Source organism: Mus caroli, unplaced genomic scaffold, assembly GCF_978045245.1.
Source record: "Mus caroli unplaced genomic scaffold, Mus_caroli_1 scaffold_9, whole genome shotgun sequence".
Classification (NCBI taxonomy): Eukaryota; Metazoa; Chordata; class Mammalia; order Rodentia; family Muridae; genus Mus; species Mus caroli.
This window is the reverse complement of record NW_028227264.1, coordinates 37,988,242-38,012,726: the sequence shown is the minus strand read 5'-3', so window position 1 is coordinate 38,012,726 and position 24,485 is coordinate 37,988,242. Positions and strand designations below refer to the sequence as shown.

The following is a 24,485-nucleotide window of genomic DNA, read 5'->3' as shown; positions in this document are numbered from 1 at the left end:
GAAGCCAGTTTGCTAGCAGCCTTCAGATGAAGGTGTAGAACTCTCAGCCCCCCCCCCCGCCCCCCCCCCCCGGGCCATGCCTGTCTGGATGCTGCCATGCTCCTACCTTGATAATGGACTGAACCTCTGAACCTGTAAGCCAGCCCCAATTAAATGCTGTCCTTATAAGAGCCTTGGTCATGGTGTCTGTAAACAGCAGTAAAACACTAAGTCAAACACATACTGAAGAAGAAAAAAGAGGAGGAGGAAGAAGAAGAGGAGGAGGAAGAGGAGGAGGAGAGATGTACATTGTATTAAGATCCATATTTCCACCCATCAGATTGATGATAAAACACTTGAGAACATAATCTTCAGTATATGGTCTCATTTCTAGTAGCAGTACAGATTAAATAACCTCTATATTATAATTTTTATAATTTAAGAATGCCTGATAAAACATTTTTTTTAAACGTGGCACATAAGATAATATATGGTCTAGGGTCATTTTTTAGAATTAGTTAAGTGTCTGCTTTCTCGGGTCTCTGAAAGCAGACAGGTAACTTTAAGAAACTTAAATGACTGGAGTAGTCTTTTTTACGCTCCCTATTGCCTATCTAATAATACTTTCTGTACAGTTAGTACATGATGTAATAAGTATTTGTGAATGAGACACAGAGAATAGAACAAAAACACAAAGAATGACATGAACCATAAAATATATTACTTACATAAACACCTCCAGCTGAGAGTATAGCTCAGTGACAAAACATGTCTATCACACAGGGTTTAAACCCTAATATTATTATTAAAAAACTGTAAAAGTACTACTTAGTTTTAAAAGGTGGTAATATCATACTGTTAGCATACTTTGGGAAAATGAGTCAGCCAGCAACAGTATAAGCAATTATAATAATGACACCTAATTAGCCATACATCCTTAGGAAACCCCTAAAGACAAACCCTGTGATTTGTTTTGGACTATCAAACAAACAAACAAACAAACAGAAAACAATATGGGGCTTGCCTTTACTTGTTGCTCCTGTAAATTCTGGTGCTAACTTCAGGTGAAGTGTCATGGCTATCTTCCTAGAAACACATGGTTCTATGGCACCCAGCCAACATCCAGTACTAAGTTCCACAGCAAATAAATATTTTTTGACTAACCACTTGGCCTATCCACTGATGGCAGACATATAAGCAAGCCCATAGAGAAGCAGTAACAGAAATGTTTTAACTAATAGATGCCCAGAATCATAGATTAATGCAGCTATTTCTTGACAAGTTTCAGGGGGACTGTTGTACAGCAAAAGTTAGTAAAAGTAGGTATGAAAATAAGACTTCTGATCAAATAAAATTCCACTTTACTTTTTCTGGTTTTTTAGCTCCACAGTTCCCACTGTCTATGGAGGACTGGTTCCAGAGTCCCTACTCTTCTACCTCAGATATTCAAGTACTTATGTAAAGTGGAGTGGCACTTGTAAATGGCCTATCTACAGCATCCCCTGCATTGTAAATAACCTCTGGATTACTTAATAGTACCAAATACAATATAAATTCTAAGTAAACATCTGCTACCTTCAATTATTTAAGAAATAACAATGAAAAAAAAAAAGTCTGCACACATACAGCATGGGTGCAATTGTTTTTCCCCACAAGTACTTTCTCAGGCTGGATGAATCCAGATATAAAACCTACAGATATGAAGGTCTGACTATAGATTCACATACTACTTGCTTAATTATACTAAACTTATAAAAGTATTTTCTATTTGATTAACTGTAAAGTCCAATTTCCTTATAGAAACATTTACATAGAGTACTTCAGTCTAAATGATCATGGAATGTTGAATGTTGTTTAGAAGAAAAGGGGTCAATAGGAAGACCAAGTGCACTGTTACTGTGGAGGGACATGTGCACAGTCACTGTCAGATACCAACAGTAGCTATTACTGTATTCGGAAAACTCTTTACCTTGCTTCCGTACTTGCTTTGTCTAGTGGGTAATAGGTTAGCACCATTCTCACGTGCCCTCACTTGCTATGAGGCCAACATGCTCCACTCTCAGATGGAAGTCAATTAGCCTCCTCAACTCTCATTTCCTCCAGTGTAAAGTGGGAAAGCAGTACTTGTTTTTACAAATATAAAGACTAAATTACTTGGAAAATGGCATACAGTAAAGATCAATAAGAAGCCCAAAATTTGATACTAAAAATAATAGTAAAACAATTAACTAACATATGTTTTCTATTTTTAAAACCTTAAGTATAATCAACCAAAATATGATTTTTCTGATTTTGCGGGGGGGTGGGGGGGACACTTAGAAATATATTCACAAATATACGCTGAAGACAATTGAAACATTAGCGAATAATGAATCACTTGGCCTATATTCCTCAATCTTAAATAGGTTTTAAAACCAGAGGCTTCATTTTTTTGTATGTGTACTATAAATTCATAAAAGGCAAAAACAATCAAAGCAATAAATCCCTTTGATAAGTCACCTTTATTTTGACATTGGCACATGATTTTAATATGTTCTACCATAATTTATGTATTTTTTAAAGCATTACTAATGGCTTTGGAAAATAAGGTTCCTTCAAAGAAATACAGTTAGCCTAACCTGTAGCACTGAGAAACTATAGTTACTCCCTAATGGTTTACCACTGCCCCCTTTCAAGGAAAGACCAGACATGGACATTTATTTCCCTGCCCTACATAAAACAAGTTTTTGGTTTTTTTAAGTTATGCCTGGATAGGTGATTATAAAAATTGGCCAACTTTTAAGAGGTGTTTTAAATAGGTAATTATCTCATCTATAGACATGAGTCACTGATCAACTACAAAGACCATACCCACAGTGTGCAAGGGATCTTACACTAATGTGAGGAATACAGAAACGCTACACAAGTACATTTTCCAGTTCACTTCAATTTGAACATTTTAAAGAGCACATATGAGGAAACAAGAAGATTCTAGAGACAAGTATTTAAAAGGGTAACATTATGCTACTATATATGGCAGACATTTGCTGGGTTTTTGGTTTTTTTCCCCCCCTGTTAATCCTGTGAGGTAGAAATCATTAAAATTTGTTTTGCAGAAAAGGAGATTAAGGTACATAAAAGTAACGTAACTTGCCCAGGGAATCTCAGCACGGAAGGCAGTAGGACAGGAGTTATCTGGGGGTGAGGGGTTACCTGAGGATAGTGCTATGTGGCTATTTCTACAAACAAAATTCAAGGCAATAAGTCCTTTAATAGCTGTGTGGGAAAGGGGCAGGCTTAAGAAAACCAAGGAGATAAATTTTGGGAGTGGTAGAAGGAGCCAGAGGCTTAAAGAATGTGTTATCTGAGTTGTTATTTTAAGGATAAGTACCAACTTCAATGCCAAGGATCACCCACCCCCCTTACCCCCAATATATTAACCAAAATAAATTACTTACTTGAAATTGAGAAAAACAATTTTGAGAGTAATCTTCCTCAGATATATTATTCCATAGTTTTAAAACAAATAATATGATGACAGTTTAATTTTTAGGATGCTTTTATGTGGCTTGTCTTGGTTTTTATTCTGAAATGAAATTTAGATTAGTCATTTTCTTGTTCTGAGAAACTAGGAGTATGCCAACATGTTTTAACTTTACATTCTTTCACATAGCAACATGTATTCTTACTTACAAAGCCATCTATTTCACATCTTAAACAAACCTAATTTAATATATAAGTTATTTTTTAAGTGTAAATATATGTATATGCAAACTAAAATATTTCTTTTAATTCTTGTTATACTTTCTTGGCAATGGTAAGACGTATAAGAAAAAATAGAAAACTTTTACAAACTGTCAAATATCAGACATGGCATTTCTGAAGTAACATTTATTTGTTAATATAGTTAATGTTCTCTGAACCCAAAGAAAATTCAATAATTACCCCCAAGGAAACTGATTTCAAATTCTTAGTATTTCCCAAACCTCTCACCTAAAGCTACAATAGAACTGGCCAGAAGATACATGTGAATCACTGCCCACTGATAATGACTGCCATGTGCTTCAGAAGTCACTCTGCTGAACATACGCAATTTCTGCTGCAGAAAACAGTCCAGTTTCACAATACTAATTAAGCAACCAGAGTTTTCATTTAAATAATTTGAAATACTTTTTAAAAAATTCTGTTAGAACCAGAAGAAACATGGGAATCTTCAAAACAATAATTTTTTTAAAATCGCCCAAAGGTTAAAGGATTGTAACTGGGAGTCTGATTTTATTTCTAATTTGTTCTGGTCTCCTAATGCATCTGCATCATGTTTGGACAGTGAGTATCTTTCTGATCTTCTAAAATACCCATTTCTGTATTCTTTATATTTGCATGGCAATTGCAAGTTAATATAATTATTCATAATTGTATCCAAAGTTGACTGTATCTTAAGTCACATTATTTCCTCTTATTTAATATCACGCTAGTGTTAAAACAGCAGCTAGGTAACAAAGTAACACACACTGCATAGCATATCACATATCACACTCCTTACATTCATAAATATTCCTTTGAAACAACTAAAGCTGATGGCAACCAACACTATTTAAATGCAACCTACTTAAACTGCAATCTTTTTTTTTTCTTCTTTTTTTTTTCTTTATATTAACTGAATGAAAAGCCAGAACAAAATGCATTCCAGCAAAGGAATCTGAGAAGTCTGATACATTTTTGATTATGTCTAATTCTAATATTGATTTTCATTTATAGGTGTCCTAAATTCTTCGTTATATGTTTTACTTATTCTTAAAGAACAGTCATCACACACACACAAAGCTTACTCAAATCTATTCTCTCCTCTTCTAGACACAGTTTCAAACTATGTAAAAGAAATTAGTAATTCTTCCAGTGTTCTGTATTTCATCTTTCAATTGTCATCAATAGCGTCTCATTATAGCCCTTCAAATTTGAGAGAGAAAGGGACAATGTGAAGTAGTGAGATCTGTCACGATTCACAGTTTTCATATCTTGACCCATACTAACCAACTACTGGACACAGCCTGAAGATGTCTGTCTAAAACTCATGTGTGAATATTTATATGTATCATATATAGTATATGCATGCATTACCATACACAGTTTCATACACACACACATATATAAGGATGTCAAAAATGGTGTTTTTCCACCCTCACTATGATACTGGTAGTGAACACTTTGGACAGCAGAAGAATACACAGAATATCTGCATGGTGGTTAGTGAAAAATATACATAAAGAAAAGTTAAGATTTAGAGTATTACAATAGATATCCTTTGATATATATATATGTATATATGTGTGTATATATATATACATATATATATAATGCAAAAATTCATATTATGTGTAAATTGTAAATCCAAACTTCACATCAAGAATGATTTTTTAAAAGGGACACACATCTTCTATTAGATAGCTACCTTGCAGCCATCTAAGATGGTCCACCAATGCACACGGCAAGCATTGGCCCTAGAGATGGTCCTTCCCCGACCTGTCTCTAGCGCCCCAAGCACCTTCTGCTTCCCTGTCATCATCAGTGAGATGCGCCTTGCACTGGATGGCATGCTCCTCAGGTACTCTGAATACAAGCTCAGAGTAGCTCCAAAAATCTCTATTCCTCAAGAAACAGCTGTGGCTTACGGCTGATGTCATTCCAATTAGTGAAGCACTTTAACACACTTCAGGTATCTAATAAAAACATTACTCATCCTGGTATTTATTAGTACCCCCCAAAAGCCTCCTTTTTGGATTCTCTAATTCACTATGGCCACTCTCCAAGGAGCTACACCCATCAATTAAAGGCTCCGATTAAAAGATCACTAACAAAATAAAATGTTAAACAGCACTGTAACAATCATTTTGCAACTGTTCACAGCAATTATTAAGACCTGTTCCTTCTCTTCTGCTTTACTCATTCCTGTAGCTACAACTTAACCAGTTTTAATCACTGGTGGTAACTACTATCACAATTTAGTTCTGAAGTCAGTAGTACATATGCATTGCACTGTTATCTCTATCTAAAACATACTCCAGTCCTTCACTTTGCCCTTTTCCTCTTAAGACATGGCACTACTGCTGCACAGGCATTATTTTATCACAGTGCTGCCACAGATAATCTTATATTCCATTTGACACATATGCAAAATGGGAAATATAAAAGCCTTCGGTGGGACTGCTGGTTTGTAATAAAAGCGCACTTCTAATTTTGAACCTTTCCAAATGGCTTTACATGGGGCCCAAGGACTTTATGATCTCATCACCAATGTCTGAAACTGCCACTTTCTTCACCATTCTCAACTTATCCTAAGTAGCTTTGCAAATATGACAGATGATGAAATATGCTGCAGCCATAATTATAACTGTATAAGGCATATTATATACATATACTACTTTTCACATGAATTATCTTTGTTCACTTCTCTATTGGTAGGAGCTATTTATTGGGAAAAAAGCGGGCCCTTTTCAAAAGTACAAATGAGCTTACAAGTTTTATTTTCCTTTTACCTTGTGTTTTTTCCAAAAATGGAGTTTTATTTGTGTTATAAAATTCAGAATCTAGCTGGGCAGTGGTGGCGCACGCCTTTGATCCTAGCACTTGGGAGGCAAAGGCAGGTGGATTTCTGAGTTCGAGGCCAGCCTGGTCTACAGAGTGAGTTCCAGGACAGCCAGGGCTACACAGAGAAACCCTGTCTCGAAAAAACAAAAAGAAAATTGAGAATCTAGCTTCAGTTTTTTCATACTCTGAAAGCCATTCATCATTCCTAAACCACATCAAAAATATGATCCTGTTCCTTATTTCACATGTTTTTGACAACTCTGGAAGACAACTTATTTTTTGATCAGAATAGTAGCAATCTATCTACAAAGATCATTATTTAATAATCATTTCTCAACTATAAATCAAAAATAGTATCTTTGTTTTAAAGTGCTAACACATATGAATTCATTTCTGAGTTTTACTCTGTTGCATTACTATTGTGTGTCAAAACCATCTTAAGTCCTGGAGCGAGAATTCAGCTGGAGCACTCACCTGGTATGCACAAGCCCCAGCGTCTGACACTCATTACAAGAAAGCACACTTTCAGACACCTACTCCCACATTTTAAAATTAAAACAACTTCACAAACAAATAGATATGTCAATCTAAAAATTGTTAGTTTGCTTTACAAAAAATGCTTTTGACATTTTCTCAGTTAATAATCAAGATCAAAACACCATAATGCAATTAATTATGCACTTTAGTGGATATTTATTTTGGAGACCCAAATGAGTCTCATACCTTTCCCTTACTATGCTTCTGAAACCCATCTAGAAAACTGGCTTTTTCTTAACAAACATGTGAGCAGTCTTTTACAAACTATTAAGTCAATATATGTTATCTGCAGAAAAATCTGAAAAATACAGAAGACTTTCTACAGAGAACCAACCTTTATATTTCAATAAATAAAATTTTCTGCATTTAAATGATTATTTTGTAAGCTAATATTTTCACAACAGTTATATAATCTAAAACATGATTTAGGAATGAATGTTTTGCTGGAATATGCTCCATTTATGAAGTGACTTCCCATTTGTTAGATATATGGGTTATTTTCTGTGATGACTATCATCCATTGATTAGTTTTTGCAATGAATGCTCATGCTTCAAGCACGCTGGTAAGTATAGGTCTATAATTGTGAACAACAACAAAAACCATTACTAGCATTTTGGAGGTTACAATGAGGAAAAACTAAGTATTAATCTCCAACATATACAGAATAATAAACTTCTAGGTTGGGAAGGCTTCCCTGAGGAAAGATAAACTGGAGTTTTAGAAGAAGACAAAATCTTCTACTCAGAGGGAACAGCAAGTACAAACCCCTCATTGTGGGAGGAGCATAGCAAGAAGGGGCTAACATAATGCCAATATGGCTGGAATACAAAGAGCAAGGCAAGAACATGGCTCAAGCCATGACTGAACAGAAAAGTAGGGCCACAGTATGCAAGCCCTTGTAGACAGGTGATTGACACCACATTAAGACAAGGAATTTTGTCTGTATTCTAAATATAACTGAAAGCTACTAAAGCATATAGGGTGATGTAATCAGGATTAAATTTTGGAAAAAATCTGATTACAGTGTAGTAATCAGATTAGCAGGGGCAGAGTAGATTGGGATTAAATCAAGATTAGGAGGCCATTGTAGTAAATGCTATCAAAAATGCTAGGAGCTTACACTAGGATGGTGATGGAATAATGAAAAGTAGATGGATTCAAAAGATAATCAGATTTGCCAAAAAGATTTATATTCATCGATTAAAATCCCTGAAACTAGAATTAATGGGTCAAAAGGGAACATTTTAATGCACCAGTTCCTGGTATATTGGAATACATTGCTAAGCTGCCCTACAGAGAGAAGTTTTCCTCATTTGTAAATTACTTTGTAACTGTTCCTCTATTCAGAATATTTAATTCTTAAAATTTTTAGATTACTTGACCCATACTTCCTTCACGAAGCCTTCCCTGGATTTCCCTGTCAGGGTGGTCATCAAGTCCTCCTTTTGGAGTCATCACTATATCCTACATTTCTGCATTAGCCTAATAATTTTATGTTCAATTTATATTTTCATATTTGTTGCTTCCTGTTTTCTGAGTTGGTGGTGGGTAATCCTGCTTTAACAAAGGCACAGAGAATAGGTTGATACACACATAGTAGCTTCTCCATCCTGTTCTAGACAAAAAGAGGGTCCCTGCCTGCTCCTAATGTGCTGATCTGACTTTAGTCAAATATAGTATGTAAAACTGGTAAAGCTTTTTATTCAGGACTTAAAATACAAATTAAAGTGGACAACTTCATTTGTGATTAGCATGACTAGATCTGTGCGCTCCAAAAGAAATCTCTAACAATTATAACTTGAATAGGTCTTACATGATCTTAAAATATTTTTGAATGTTTAGCTAAAAGAATGAACAAGATTCAAATTTTTTTATAATCTGAGTTAAGCGTAATCATTTACAAAATCATACTCATTTCAAATATATTTAATAATCTACCAGTTATAATAGTTCATTACAGCTAGGTTTATAAAATATAAGAATAAATCAATCAAGTAAGCACCTATAATTCATGTAGAATTCCAGAATTATATAAAAAAAAGGAACTCACCAGATTTCATGTTGCGATCTACAACAATCTATACAACTATTCACCAAATAGGAGGAAAATGTACAAGAAAGTAGTAGTAAACTGGGCGTGGTGACACACGCCTTTAATCCCAGCACTTGGGAGGCAGAGGCAGGCAGATTTCTGAGTTCGAGGCCAGCCTGGTCTACAGAGTGAGTTCCAGGACAGCCAGGGCTACACAGAGAAACCCTGTCTCAAAAAAAAATAAATAAATAAAATAATAATAATAATAGTAATAGTAGTAGTAGTAAAAGTTCCTTACAGTAATCTTGAAAGCAAACAGCTCCCTCACTAGTCTGTTTGACCTACTTTGTTCAATGACTTAGAACGAGAACACCTAACTTACTCCTCCTCTGCATCTCAGCAGGGAATCGCTTTCAAAGGGTAATTATGTTTAACCTGGGAAAGGCTCAACTAAGCTCAACGTGCAGGGAGCACAGCAAGCACTGAAGCAAAAGTGGAGACGTGGATTCTGGGCAGCAAACAGTTCCTCACCTGAGTCAGGTCCTCAGCAGCCTTGTATGTGAATAGTCACACCCATGCAGATAGAAATGAAAAAGACATGATCCCATACTTTATTCACATTCCTTTTTTCCCCCACAAATTACTAGAACGTTACTATAATTTTTTTCTACAATGATAATGCTTGGGACACATCAAATAATATTCAAATAATAATGCATCAAAGTAATGTTCAAGACTTTTTTTAGAAATGAATTTAGGGATCTGGAAAGATTGCTCAGCTGTTAAAGGCTAGCTATGCTCACAACTCAAAAACAATGAGTTTAGTGCCAATGAGAAGGTTTAGCTGGTAAAGGCACTTGCTGCCTGGCCTGATGACCTGGGTCCTAGGAACCCACAGGGTGGAATGAGTCCCTCTGACCTCCAAATGTCACCATGGTGCTTGGGTACTCACATACACACACACACACACACACACACACACACACCATGATGCTTGAATACACACGTGTACTCACACACACCATGGGGCTTGAATACACACATGTACTCACACACACCATGGTGTTTTAATACATGATATACACACACACCAAAGAGATGTTAAAAAAAAAATTAGTGAGTTTAAAGAACTAAGAGTTTCTAAAACGTAACTCCCTCACTCACATGAAAAAAATTAAGTGACTTTTATAAGGAATCACTATGTTCAATTAGCAAATGATCAAACCAATCAGTCAAAAATTCACATTCAAGTCTGAATATGCTATTTAAAAAAATATTTTCAAATTTCACAAACTCAAAACACAGGTGTTTAAATCCAAGACATTTATTTACATTACTCCAAATATGTCCTTAAGACAGGACAACAAAAGTTAACTGGACTGTTTCCTAAAGCAGAAAATTACTTTTCCTGCAACAGCAGTAATCCAATTGACTCAGAATTTATAATTCAATAGCCATTTTGAGAGAAACTTTCTTCTGCCGATATTGGATCTCCTTTGAATAGCAAATTCTGTTTAAGAAAAAAAAAAATCTTTTCTCCAAATCAAAGAATTACAGACTTCCAAAGTTAACACCTACAAGGTGAAGACTTACAGGTGTTACAAATGTTCATTAACATAGTTTACACGTTAGTAATATGTCTGAATTTTGTAATAGTAAATTTGTTTTCATTAAAAATTCTAGCATTCAAATTTTGTCTGGTTAGTTGGTTTGGTTTTTCAAGACAGGGTTTCTCTGTGTAGTCCTGGGTCTCCAAAACTAGCTAACTAGGCTGGACTAGCCTTGAACTCAGAGATCCACCTGCCTTGGCCACCAGGGACAGAGGATAGGCATTCAGCGCCACACCCACCAAACACTGATTTTTAATAAAATATTCTGGCCGCTCTATTACATTATTTCCAAGTTTTAAATCTACATGGCCTGGACTAGTTGTTTTCTTTGGAAAGAGAATTTAAAGAAGAAAATTCTGCAGGGTAGTTTTCATTGAGTCTGGATTAATATTAACTCTACTGGGGGGGGGGGTCTCTGACATTAAAAATGCTTGATTTATAAAAACTGGAGACTTTAAGTGTATGCCTTCAGTTTTTTTTTTCTCACGTTGAGGAAACAAGATTTGTTTTATACTATGTAAGGAATTATTTTATTGTTTTCTCTCTGACCTCAGCACCAAGGTATCTCACAAGCAGGTAAACTATTACCATATATTAATGAACCAATTACTGAGTCCTAAACTGACATTTACATCCATCTATGTGTCATGCTTGAAACAGAAACTTTTGCTTTAACCTGTGAATTATACCTTCAACCTGATACTCCTTAGCAACCTGATACTCCTTAGCAACCTGATACTCCTTAGCAACGTGATGATTGCTTTTGCCTGTATCAAAAGTACTTATTTTTTCTTCATTTAGAGTATACATTTCCAAGTACGCCACAAAAAACATAGAGGGTTTCTCTTTTTAGTTGGAGGCTGGCGACCTACTGTAAGATATTCAAGAAGAAGAGATAAATATTTCTTATGAAATAGTTCACATTCCAACATTCAGAAACACAAGTGTCTACACCAGTCTATTTGTAAAAGATACTCTTTCACAGAATCGGCTAATAGCAAGTGAAACCCATGCAATCGCACAAACAAAAGCTTTCCTACATAATAGTTTTAAAATCACTCACGGATACATATTGAGTGAGTGTAGCAGGAAAACCTGTAACTCAACCACCGTACAAACTGGACCACCACAACAATATCCTATTAGCATGTTGCTCTACAACTTGAAAATCAACTTCACTATCATCCTCTGCAGCTGAAGGGAGAACAGGCAGTGTATTACCCTGAGATTCCAAATCAAAACAAAGACAGCAGCACAGCATTTAAAAAGGTAGAAAACCTATCCTCCAGAACATCATAATGCCTCTTATTTTCCAGTCTTCCACGTCTCAAATGCTATACTTTCTACCAACTGTTACCAGCATTCCGATTCTCTATCTTCCAAGGTTCTCAGCACCAAACTCTACTTGAGAAAGGAGTCTTTTACCCAGCCTTATTTATGTCATTGACATTGTTAACAAAGAGAATTCACATTAAAAGGTAGTAGCTTAGAACGAGTGTCTGTATTTTGGGAAATGGTATTGTCTTGGTAGTCCACAGAAGCTGACTGTAGTAATAAAGATGAATGGCGACGAAGGCAAAGAGCATCAAGTGGGAAATGCCGTCTGAAACCCCATAAGGCTATACCTTGGTAAGAACATCGTCCTCCAGAATACGGCTTTATCATTTCATCTTAACAGTTTAAAGCATGTAAAAAGAAGCAAAACTGAAAAATAAAAACGCAAAACCTTGTATATCTGGCCTCTAACCTATTTATATTATAAATCCCAAAGAGTGTTCCAGAACATAGCTTGTCATTTCCCCCCACCATTTCTTCAAAATGGCTTTAAAAAAAAAAATCTATTTTAAAAATGCAACCCTGCAACCCAGCCTAGAGGAATTTTAAAATGTCTATGCTGCTGAGCTTGGCTGTGTTTCCTAACGAATCCACCCCCATTAGGTGTAGTATTTTATGTTGGGCGACACAAACACGTAGTTCCTATTTCCATGGATGCACATTTCCTGAAAGCATTGCACCTGAGGATGCCGCTCTGTCCCTGCCGAGGCATTAAACTCTAAGCAGTCACGACCTGCACTCACAGAAGAGCCACATGGTCACTTCAATGAGAAAAATTATCTGGCCCCGGGCGCCACTTTCTACAGCCACAGCATCTCCGGCAGGGGCAGAGGAGAGCGAGGGTGAACAGAGGCAACGGGGAGCGACGGACAACACGCCTGACACTTCGCCTCTGCCCTCAAAGCCATTTCTCGAACGGGGCACTAGGGACACGTAGCGAGTGGCCGGGGTCTCCGCCGGGGAACGACCTCTAAGGACCCGCGAACTCGTCCTTGGGGACGAGGCGCAGCCACCCGACCCACCGAGGCAGGGGCTCCAGCCTGCTCGCCGCTCGCAAAGGAGAGACCGGGCGCCCGCCGCCTCTCTGCCGCGGAGGGGGGCGCAGCGCTCACGCGAACCCACATTTTTTTTCTTTAGCGCCTCCTGTCACGCGCGCGAGAGAGAAGGCGAGCAAAGCCGAGAACAGGGCAGACTCCGCAGCGACCCCGGAGAGGGCCGGCGGCGGCGGCGTGCGCGCGAGTGCGCGGAGGGAGGGCAGCCCCGACGACCCGGCGCCCGCGCTCCCGCTCCCGCCCGCTCCCGCTTACCTGCCGGGGTCGCCCCGAAGACTCGTACCACCGGCACCTTCTTGACAGGGAGCTGGGTGAGCGGGGATTGGCAGATATCCAGCCCCGGCAGCGGGCTGGCCATGTAGTAGTCGGCAGTCACTATCCGCACAGAAAACATGTTCGCCGCCGCCGCCACCGCCACCGCCTCCCCTCCACTCAGCGACCTGGCAGCAGCGGCGGCGGCGGGCTCCGCAGAGGCGCCTCCTCCCCTTCCTCCTCGGTTCGGCTTTTCCCCCCCGCCCCTCGCACGGACGCCGGGACGAGCGGCGGCGGCGGCGGCGCGCGGAGGCTGCGGAGGCTGTGTGCTGCCGCCGCCTCCTCAGACGCTCCCGGCGAGAGGCAGCGGGAGAGAAGCCCTCGCGCGTTCGTCGGGTCGGGTGGTGCCGCTGCTGCTGCCGCCACGGCCGCCGCCGCCGGGAATCACACGGGCTCCTCGGTCCCAGGCTGCAGCTCTTGTTGCCATGATGATGATGTCACGGACGCAACCACTGGGGGAGGGGAGGAGGGGTGTGTGCGCGCGCGCGCGAGCGGCGACGGGAGGGGGAGGAGGCGGGCGGGCGCGCGCCCGGGGTGGGAGGGGGTAGAGGAGGGGAGGGGAGGGGGCGAGGAGGGGGTTCTCCCCAACTCGGAGCGCGCGGCTGGGGAAGAAGCTGGCGGGAAGCCGGGCCGCGCGCCGCGCGCCGAGGAATCGATGATTCGGCCTGTGGGCCGGGTCACTGCGGCGGGGCCCGGGGAGCGCCGATAGCATGGATAGGCTCAGAGGGGCGCAGGGTTTTGGCGGCTTCCCAGTTCCCCTCGCCGACCGCCATGTCACATCTTACGGAAGAGGCGGGGGCTGCCGCGGAGAGGATATTTTTTTGTTTTGTTTTGTTTTCACAAGGTAAGGGAAGCCGCCCGCGGGAGAAGGGAGGCGCGGCACAGACCTCGGGCGGCCCTGGCCTCGCGGGAGGGTGGGAAGGAGGGAGGGCGGGCCGGGCGAGCGGGCGGGCGGGCGGAGCGCTGGACGTGCCGGCCCTTCTCAGGTAACGCGGCGGCGGAGCTGGAGCCCGGGCCAGCTCGAGGGGCGGGGGCGCGCGGGCCTCGGCCTATAAAAGGGCCGCCCTGGCGCTCGCTCCCTCCTCCGCCCTCCCCTCCCCCCCCCCCCGCTCCGGGCGAGCCTCGCGCCCCGCCTCGCCCTCCTCCTCTTCTGCGGTGCTGCAGTGTCTGCGCGCCCGGCCACTTAAGGAGATTTATTCACGCGCGGCCCTGCCCAGCTTTGCCCAGGCTGGGCAGATACACCGACAGCACAGGGATTTCCCACCGTCGTGGTTTTCTCCCGCCCCCCCCCCGCCTGCCCCTCTCGCACTAGGACAACCACTGTGGGTTCCCCCGCGCAGGCTACACACACCCCACACACACACGCGGCACGAGCGAGAACACGGAAAGACTTGTTTGCTCCACTCACCTCCCTCCCTCCACTCCTCTCGCGGCAGCTCGGGGAGCCCCGAGAGCCTTTCAGAGAAAATGTTGGTAAAAGGGAAAGGCTCCTAAAAATCGGCGTGTTTTCATTCACTCATAGTGCAAGATTTTACTACAGGTTGACACAGACGAAAAAGGGGGTGGGGTAAGACACAAAATAAAAACCAACTTTATTTGGAGCAAGAAAGGAGATGAAGTGGCTCTGTTAGGGATTGAGGGGTGCGGGGGGCAACAGATGCTGCTGGTGTGGATGTTTTAAATTAGGACCTATGGATTTTGTCTGGCTTGGTCACTAATACTGGGCGTGACCTCGGACAAATAATTTGTTTTTTTTAGGCCTCGTTTTTCACACGTGAGTCGTCGCCGCCGCCGCCCCCCCCCCATTCCGCCCCAACAAAAAGATTAAAGTAATAGGAAGCAGAAACTACAGTTTCAGCTTTGAAATTTGCCACCGGAATTAGGACACTTGACAGTCACCCATCCAAAGTAGAGCTCATTCTGTCCCACTTAAAAAATTATACAGGTGCATTTTACTGCTTGTTATATTGCCTTGTATCTGGAGTGGGGTGAGAGCTCCTTGTTCACAGTCAATTGTGGATTTTCACATAAAATCAAAAGGCTTAAAGGGACACATTGCAGAAAGCAGCGTTCCATAATAACAAATGTTAATATGAATTTATGCTTAGGGTGATTTGAGACTAATCAATACAGTAAATTTGCCTCAAGGGCATCATAATAAGTGGCAAGACTAGGATGTAACCTACTAACAGCTATAGTACAGAGAATTTTTTACAAATTGGCTTAAGTATTAGAAGACTATAGAGGTGACTTTAAAATATGACTTCCACACACAAGCCTTTTGTTCATCTGCAGTGTATGTATGCACTTACCATGTGTTCTTTGGTACAAAAAACATTTTATACAATCAGAATGTCAGATGGACAACACCAGTGATTTCCATGATGTCCATCAGTTAGAAGCAATATAATTTAAAAAGTATGCATGGACTTCATCAAAATATAATATAGTAGTCTCAATTTTATACTGCTGTAATTCTTAGCAATGCCACCAGCCAGCCCTGTATATCACAAGCAGTTAACATTTGTCAGTTATTGGAGCTCATTGACTGACATTTATCATCTCACCTATTTACTCAGAGCCTTTCAACCCTTCCATGACAATATTTTTAAACATCAGGTGAAAACATTTGCTTTTAACACTTATCTGGAATTGTAGGCAGAGACCATCTATGAGGGGGAAGGGGTAGGTATATGGTGACTTAGTCAACAACAGGCAGCCCATTCTATATTACTGGCTTTCATCACTATGTCCAGAACACTTGACAAGAAGAAACATAAGGAGGAAAAGAATTTATTTTGGTTTAAAGTTCTAAGGAATAAACTCTGTAAATGTGAGGAAGACATGGTCGTGAGAATGTGAGATAACAGCTCATTTTTGTCCACTTAGGAAGCAAAGAAAGATGCTCAGTTCAGTTTCATCTTTTAATTTATGCAGGGATTCAAGATTATAAAACATTGATGTTCACAGTCGGTGTGGGTCTTCCCTCATCAGTTAAACCATTCTAGAAATGCCCTTGTATTTCTGTGGTGATTCTAAATCTGACCAAGTTAACAATGAAGATTAACCATCATAACCTTCTAGCTTGCTCTTCTGTACTTTAGAAGCTGGCTTTTATAATAATATAAATATAGTAATAAAAACTGGTTTTCAGACTCCCTTGCAGCTAGGGTACTAATATTAGATTAGTCATGTGATGATAAATATTTAATTTTAGCCAAATATCTAAACTCTAATATTTAATATTCAAGTTTCTAAAGTTACTCCCAAGCCACCAGAATGACTTTTTACTTAAATATAAATCACAAGCTGGCTTCAGCATGTTTAGTTTTCAGCAATCAAATGTACTGAATCAAAGTGGACAACATTACCATTCACCTGTATTTGGAAAGATGAGCTTTTCTGGCAAACACCATAATGAGAGTCTGATTCTTCTGTGAGGAGTGCTAACTTTTGTCTGTTGTCACAAATGATGACTGGTAGATAGTATGTATTTATGAGTTTCCACAAGAATTACACTAATATGAGGTGTACGTTTTTCTAGGCATTGTTTTTCCTGGAAGTTGTTTCTAACTACTATCTGAACCTGACTCTCTGGCTTTGAAAGATTTGTGTGATATAAATCCCTTACTACTTAAAAAAAAAAAAAGAAATAAAATAAAATAAAAATTTTTAAAAGCCCAGTCATGTCTAATTGCATTAATTTGTGGGCCTCAGAGCAATATGAAAATGTAGGCTTATGATTCAGGTACAGAGACAAAATGTCATTTTCTATACTAAACTATCATGTTGTTACTGCCTCCTCTTCTTCTCTTTCCCCTTTCTCTTTCCACTGGCAATGTTGTTTTCCAAATTTTCTGATTTGTAGCCCAGACTGGCCTGGAACATATATGATCCTTCTGTTCTAGCTTTCTGAGTGCTAGGGTTAGAGGCATGCAGTGCCATCCTTGATTTAATTTGTTTTTTACTATCACTTTAAGAAAAAAAAAGAAAATGTAAATTCCTATGATGAATTACACCATTCATCTTTATATTGCACAAAGCAGTTTAAAATGCAAATTTAACAGTACCTGATTGGAATTTCATGGCTTCTACATCCATATGTATTTGTGATGTCACAACAGTGTAAACTCAGCACAAAATGAACTCAACTGTTTTTATTTCCCTTCCTGTTATGCATATGTTCTAACAATATTCTCTACCTTCTGCTTACTGATGAGTAAGGAAGAACTAAAAGAAACAAAGTCTAGATTGTTCTTTATGTGATTTTCAGGTAAGTGATTAGTCTCAGGAAAGAAACATAAGTAAGAAGGGACTTATAGGATGTTTTGCTCACTTGCATTTCTTGGATGTTACCACCTTCTTTATGCACATGCAGCAAATTTTAATTCAAATGAAGATCATAGCATCTTAGAATTTTCAGTACCTTGACTCAGTCATATATACAACATGCTTGTCACTTGGACTCTGATTTTGTCTTGTCCTCAGGAAACATCATTCAGACAGTAGACAAATAGGTAGTGTACTGCCTGGTTTTGTATGTCAACCTGACACAAGCTGGAGTTATCACAGAGAAAGGAGCCTCCCTTGAGGAAATACCTTCATGAGATCCAGCTGGAAGGCATTTTCTCAGTTAGTGATCAAGGGTGAGAGGGCTGATTGTAGGTGGTACTGTCCCTGGTCTGGTAGTCTTGGGTTCTATAAGAAAGCAAGTTGAGCAAGCCAGGTGAAGGAAGCCAGTAAGTAACATCTCTCCATGGCCTCTCCATCAGCTGCTGCTTCCTGCCCTGTATATGTTACAGTCCTTACTTCCTTTGGTGATGAGCATAATGAGGAAGTATAATCTGAATAAACCCTTTCCTCCCCAACTTGCTTCTTGATCATGATGTTTTGTGCAGGAATAGAAACCCTGACTAAGACAGGTGGCTAGTAGGAAAAGACATATATAGTCTTTGCCTTTATGTATGTTCTGCTGTGTCACTGGACTTACCTTAGTAATTGTCTTAGTTAGAGTTATACTTCTGTGAACAGACACAATGACCAAGGCAACTCTTAAAAGGACAACATTTAATTGGAGCTGGCTTATAGGTTCAGAGATTGAGTCTATCATCATCAAGGTGGGAACATGGGAACATCCAAGCAGGCCTGGTGCAGGAGTTGCTGAGAGTTCTACATCTTCATCTGTAGGCTGCTAGCAGAATATTGGCTTCCAGGCAGCTAGGATGAGGGTCTTAAAGCCCACACCCAAAAAAACACACCTACTCCAATAGTGCCACTCCCCGGGCCAAGCATATACAAAAACCATCACAATAATCAAATATTGAGGCAAAAAAATCAGGAATTTATAGATTTTTCTGACAGCAGATCCTTAAACCATGCAAAGGGGCCCTGGGAGCCCTGTGTTTCCTGTGAAACAGTCATTGTACAGGACATTTACCATCCTCATTCCCTGGATATTACATGTTGTAACAATCAGAGATGCCCCATATATTTCTAAAGCCAGCGAAAACTTGTTATTCTCAACCAATTCCTAGAGTGCTCTCTTTACTATCTATAGCTATGAACCATAACACACACACGTATAATATATATATATATATATGTGTGTGTATATATATATATATATATGTGTGTGTGTGTGTATATATATATATATACATATATATATACGTATATATATATGAGTTTATCAAGTAAGGAAGGGCAGAGGAAACAACAGAGTTGAGTTTAAAAGCTTTCAAATTTCATACCCAGGAGAGCAGAATCAAGATTTTTCTCCCAGTTGTCTGAAAAAAGATCATTTACATTGATTATAAAACAAATTTGAGGGATAAGATTGTTAAGATAATTACTTGGGCTTTTGTGTATGTGATGCTGTGAAATATGTTCAGCCTGGTTTCTTAGCATATGAGTAATATAATCCTCGAGATTGTCAAAGTAATGTGTCTTTTTGTATGCTAACAGTTGATGTCTGGCCACCTTCTGGGTGGGACTAATCATCAGAAAGATCAAAGCAAGATTAGAGATTAAGACTTTCAACCCCATCCTCCAACCTCTGGGGGCTTGTGAATAGTTGAAGGTGAATTGAGCACCAATTTTATCAAGTATGCTGGATAACAACCTCCATAAATAAAAACCTAAGGGTAGGATTCAGAGACCTGGAGAGCTGAACACATGGATGGTAGTAGTATGCTGGAGGTGCATGGAAGCTGTGTACCTTTCAGCAATCTTCTCACCAATTTTCTTTATAATAAACTGAAGCAAGTTAAGTGTTTCTGAGTTCTTTAAACCACCCCTGAAAATAATTGAGCCTTAATAGGAGTTATGGAAACCTGGAAGTATTGCCACTCATAAGCACAGATTAAACAACCTGGAGTCTTCTGTAAGCGGAAGACCACTGATGATTGAGTCTTCAGCTCTCAGATTTGATGCTATTCTGTAGATTAGTGTGAGAACTGAACTGAACTAGAGGCACCAGTGGCTTGCTAAGTGAGTAGGGGGAAATCCTCACACTTGTGGTATCAGAAGTGTTCCGTGACAATAGAAAAGACTGAGTTTGAATTTGTTCTTCCTATTCAGTGTCAAATACAAATAAACTACAATAAATTATAGTTGACTTCAGATGGTGATCTTTGATAAGATTTGTTTTTAAGCAAATAAGGTAGGTCAGTGGTTAAGAGCATTTGCTGCTCTTGAAGTTCTGCTCAGAGTTCATTTCCCAAGACTCTTGTTCCAGTCACCTGTATATTCAGCTGCAGGAGATCTGATGTCCTCTATGGACTCCATGGACATGGCCACTCATGTACATAATACACATAATTACAAATAAAGTCTTCTAAAATTAATCAAGTATTTGTTGGGCTCCAAAATGGGTTTTGATTTCTCTCATTTTAAACCAATCCATAGATGAATCTTTTAAAGGTCTTACCTGTTATCTTTTAAACTAATTATTGGGGGTGGGGGGGAGTGGTGTGCTGGAAGTGCTAAATTGGAAGGAGAGAAGCTAAATTTTTCTCTCTCCTACTTTTGTTCTTTAGCAGTAAGTAAGGAAGAATCTCTAAGGAGAAACCTACTAATCCTATAAGAGATATTTTTTTGAGAAACCAAAGCTAAAAAACTTTCACAATAGAGTATATTACAACTGAGGTCTGAGCTTTCTAGGACCCTAATTTAAATTACATATTCAGAATTCTTCAGGCAGGAGGGGGAGATGAGATCTCATTTTGTAGCTCAAACTGACATGGAACCCACTGTGTAGCCTAGGCTGTCCCTGGACTCTTGGCAGTCCAACCCTCAGCTGCTTAAGTACTGGGTATGAGCCACCATACCCAACTGCTACTGAAACATTTCTAATGGATTATATATAAGTAGTCTGGAAGAGACTGAAAAAACACTGGAAAAAAGTTAAGACTAGATTGGTTCCAATTTAAACAATTAACAGTAGTCCAAACCAAAGAATCTTATTTGGAACAACATATTCCAAGATAGTTTTCCTGGCCCTGAAGTTCTTACCACACCTTTATTTTCACAGTTTGAATCAAATTCCAGGAAAACTTCCCTTAATAACCTTTTTTATTGGTGCTGAATTCTTCTGAGATTTGATCCTCGTGCTATATCTTTATTCCAGAGATCAAAAAAGACTATTCTTGGATGTCTAAATATGGATTGTCCCTTGTATTTCTTTAGTTTTTCAATCAAATGGGTTATTTTCAATTTGATATTTTAAATGTACATCACAGATATTAAGGAAAACTATTAAAGTAAGCATATTCAACTCCTCCTAGAAATGGTCTGATTAACATTTTAGTTCAATTATTTCTAGAATTATTTTCTCTGAACATATTACACAGTGGAAATAGTGCCCTAGTTTTGTGTGGACAGTTTATTCTGCAATGTACTAAAGCTCCCCATGCCAATTAAAACTTTTCATATACATTATTGACTTAGTCACTGTTCTATTGTTGTGGAGAGACACTGTGACCAAGGCAACTCTTACAAAAGAAAGCATTGAAACCCATAGGCCTGCTTAAAATTTTAGAGGGTTAGTCCATGATCTTTATGTTAGGGAGCAAGGTGACAGGCAGTCAGACATGGTGCTGGAGAAGTAACTGAGAACTATGTCCTGGTCCACTGGTCCACAGGCAGCAGGCAGAGAAACACTGGGCCTGCCATGGACTTTTGAAACTTCAAAACCCCTACCTACCTCAGTAACATAGTTCTCCAGCCATCCATACTTGCTAATCCTTCTAATCCTTGAACAGTACTACTCCCTGGTGACTATCATTCATATGAACCTGTGGGGGCCATTTTTATTCAAGCTAGCAGTTACTTTAATGACTGCAGGACACACAGTGACAGGGATCTAGAGTAGCCTACTTATTTTCTATTTTTGGACAACAGACTGATTCAAGCTTTACAGTGTTGTAAGTAGTATATTGAGAACTTTTCTTAATTGAAACCCTTTGTCTATTTAGAATGATATCGTTAATGTTTTTTAATATTCATATTATAGTTTATTATTTTACAAGAGTGCCAATGACTGACACTTGCCATATTTCCCAACAATTACATGCCATGTTCTTGTTGCCCAGTTTGTTTGCTCTGCCTCCCCCATGTTTTTCTGACCTGTTGACTCTTAAAATTTCATCTGAAAGATCATTTTCTTAGAGAAGCCTTTCTAAACCCTGATTATGATTCGTTGTTAGGCGCTCTTTATTTTTTTCTATGGCATGTATCTGATTTGTATATTACTTGAGTAATTCCTACTTTCATTGGACTACAATGCTGCAGTCATCTGGATTAGAAGGGATTATAAAGTATGTGATAAATGGTGGATGATTCATATGATCCCATAAGCATCACAGAGATATGTTAAAGTCTGAGATGTAAAAGGCTGAGGAGTTATCTCTAGTTAAGAGCACTTGTTCTTGCCAAGAATCCGAGTTCAGTTCCTAATACCCACATGGTGGCTCACAGCCATCTGTAACCAGTTCCGAGATATCTGATGGCTTCCTTTGGCCCATCTTGGTATCAGGCATACTCCTGATGCACATACATACATGCAGACAAAACACAAACATAGATCTAAAAACAAACAACAACCAGGTTTAAATATAGGCAGTCAAAAGGTATTTTTGTGCCAAGTATTATTCTGTGGGTTGGAAAGACCAAAAAGAAAATTATAAACATGATTTCAGTTTTATGGAGCTTAAAATCTACTGAAGAGGTCAACAAACTTCTCATTAAGGTACAAATAGTTACCATTCTAGGTTTCTCAGGCCTTATGATCTCTGTTCCAATCATTAATAGATAAAACATAAACAGGAGTGTGGTTGAGCTCTAGTCAGACTTTATTTAAACAGAGGTTGTGGGCTACATTTGACCCGGAGCCTGTTATTTATTTTTTCTAACAGACAAGAACAGCTACTAAACAGATGATTTAAAGTGATTACTTAAAAGTAAAAGGACAGGATAGAAGAATAAAGACTGCTTTCGAGAAAATGATTGTCTTGGTCACTTTTAGTACTATGAAGAGATGTCATTACTAAGGTAACTCTAAAGAAATAAAGCATTTAGTTGGGGCTTGCTTACAGTTTTTAGAGGTGTGATCCATTATCATCATAGGCCAGGAGCATGGCAGTAAGCAAGTGGACATTGTGCGGGAAAAGCTCCTGAGACTGAACTACAGGCAGAGAGATCAACATGGGCTTCTGAACCTCCAAAGCCCACCCAGTGACAATGGGGCTGGTGACTAAGCATTTAAATATGTGCGCCCATGAGAGCCATTCTTATTCAAACCGCTGCAGTGACTTTAAGATTTGAAGAAGAGTATCTGTTTCAACAGTAGTAGGGAACTCAGAGAAAATCTAAATGATAATAAAGTGAGTAAAAAAAAAAATCGATAATTGAGCTTCAAAATTAATAGAAGATAAATTTGTGTGAGCATGGCATAAAATAAAAGGATGGACTGAGAGCATAAAAAAGAGTTGCTAATAAGAACAACTAAAGAATGAGATTCAAGAAATTGAAAACCTACAGACTCTAGTCTACTATTTGATTTGGCCATTCATTGAGACATGAAATACTCAGGTTGGAAAAGATAAATCTAAGAATCTTGAGACCCTCAGTTTCTGAAGGATGCCAGTTCTAAAGGATAGATAGTAGAATAGAGCTGAGGAGTGTCTCGTCCTCTCCTGAGGATGTCCTCAGTCATCTGGAAAGGGATACAAGTGAAGCAGCTCAGGGATCCTCAGTCCCTAGCACAAATAAACCTGACCTCCACTCCCATCCTCCAGGAAAAACTGACCTGGTTGGCAATATTTTCCCCCTAAAAGTTTTTAAAGAGTAGGAATAAAGTTAGTTCATCATCAATAAAAATGTTACAAAGTTTACACAAGGACAAGTGTAGTTTGTGTTCAGAAACACCAGCTCAAACATTTTCACGTATATTAAATGTGCATTTTATTATTTAGTTCTAATCTTTTTGAGTTATTACTTTACCTTTTCATCAATGCCCTAGTATTCCTAAAGTCCTTTGTTAGATTCTCTGGGTGATTCTAAAAAGAAAAACAAGACATAGCCCAGGGCTCAAGCATTGCACTGCTGTTGACGCATGTTGTAAGTTTCTTGACACTGAGAACCATACTTGATATTTACTTTTTTCTTTGCACAGTAATAAACATTTGGCTGTTGATGCAGAAATCCTTTTTTCTCACTAGCCTCTGCATTGCACCATTTGTTGAGTAAACAGTGCCCAATCTGGCCACTTCTCTATATGACTTAAACAAAACATGCAGCTGTCTGAACCAGTTAATATTCTCTAAAGCCATCAGGAACAGCAGTGTCCAGCTTGTTGAAGGTAGAAAGAAATCTTATGTGTAAAGACCAGCCTGCCAGGAAATAGTGTGCTACCTTGTTCTTTGAAGTTTATAAAGAACTGTTGTATATCTTTATTTTCACATTTACAAAAAAAAAGAGAGAGAGAGAGAGAAAGAAAAGTAGTTGATAGCTATCCTATATTCTCACCAGAAACTTTCAAGTCAGAACTATAACAATTGAGTTAT

At 39.2% G+C, this 24,485-nt stretch overlaps 1 protein-coding gene and 1 long non-coding RNA gene across 11 annotated transcripts in view; one reads left to right on the top strand and one right to left on the bottom strand.

Annotated features, from left to right (window-relative positions):
* Rev3l (REV3 like, DNA directed polymerase zeta catalytic subunit) overlaps window positions 1-13,905 on the bottom strand; it is a 149,767-nt gene extending 135,862 nt beyond the window's left edge. For 2 of the 5 annotated variants that reach the window (XR_015048410.1, XR_015048411.1), the window contains exon 1: window positions 13,366-13,905. Coding sequence is in view for 2 of the 5 variants with exons in the window: in XM_085842783.1 (XP_085698909.1) it covers window positions 13,366-13,504 (139 nt within the window). In the remaining 3 variants the exon portion in view is untranslated. Of the gene's footprint in view, window positions 1-3,416; window positions 3,545-13,365 lie in introns of all 5 variants that reach the window. The other 3 variants (XM_085842783.1, XM_085842784.1, XM_085842785.1) reach the window with 2 other exon arrangements.
* A 122-nt stretch (window positions 13,906-14,027) lies between these two features.
* LOC147002625 (uncharacterized) overlaps window positions 14,028-24,485 on the top strand; it is a 91,700-nt gene continuing 81,242 nt past the window's right edge. For all 6 annotated transcript variants that reach the window (XR_015048406.1, XR_015048405.1, XR_015048401.1 and 3 more), the window contains exon 1: window positions 14,028-14,266. This is a non-coding gene — a long non-coding RNA (uncharacterized LOC147002625). The remainder of the gene's footprint in view (window positions 14,267-24,485) is intronic.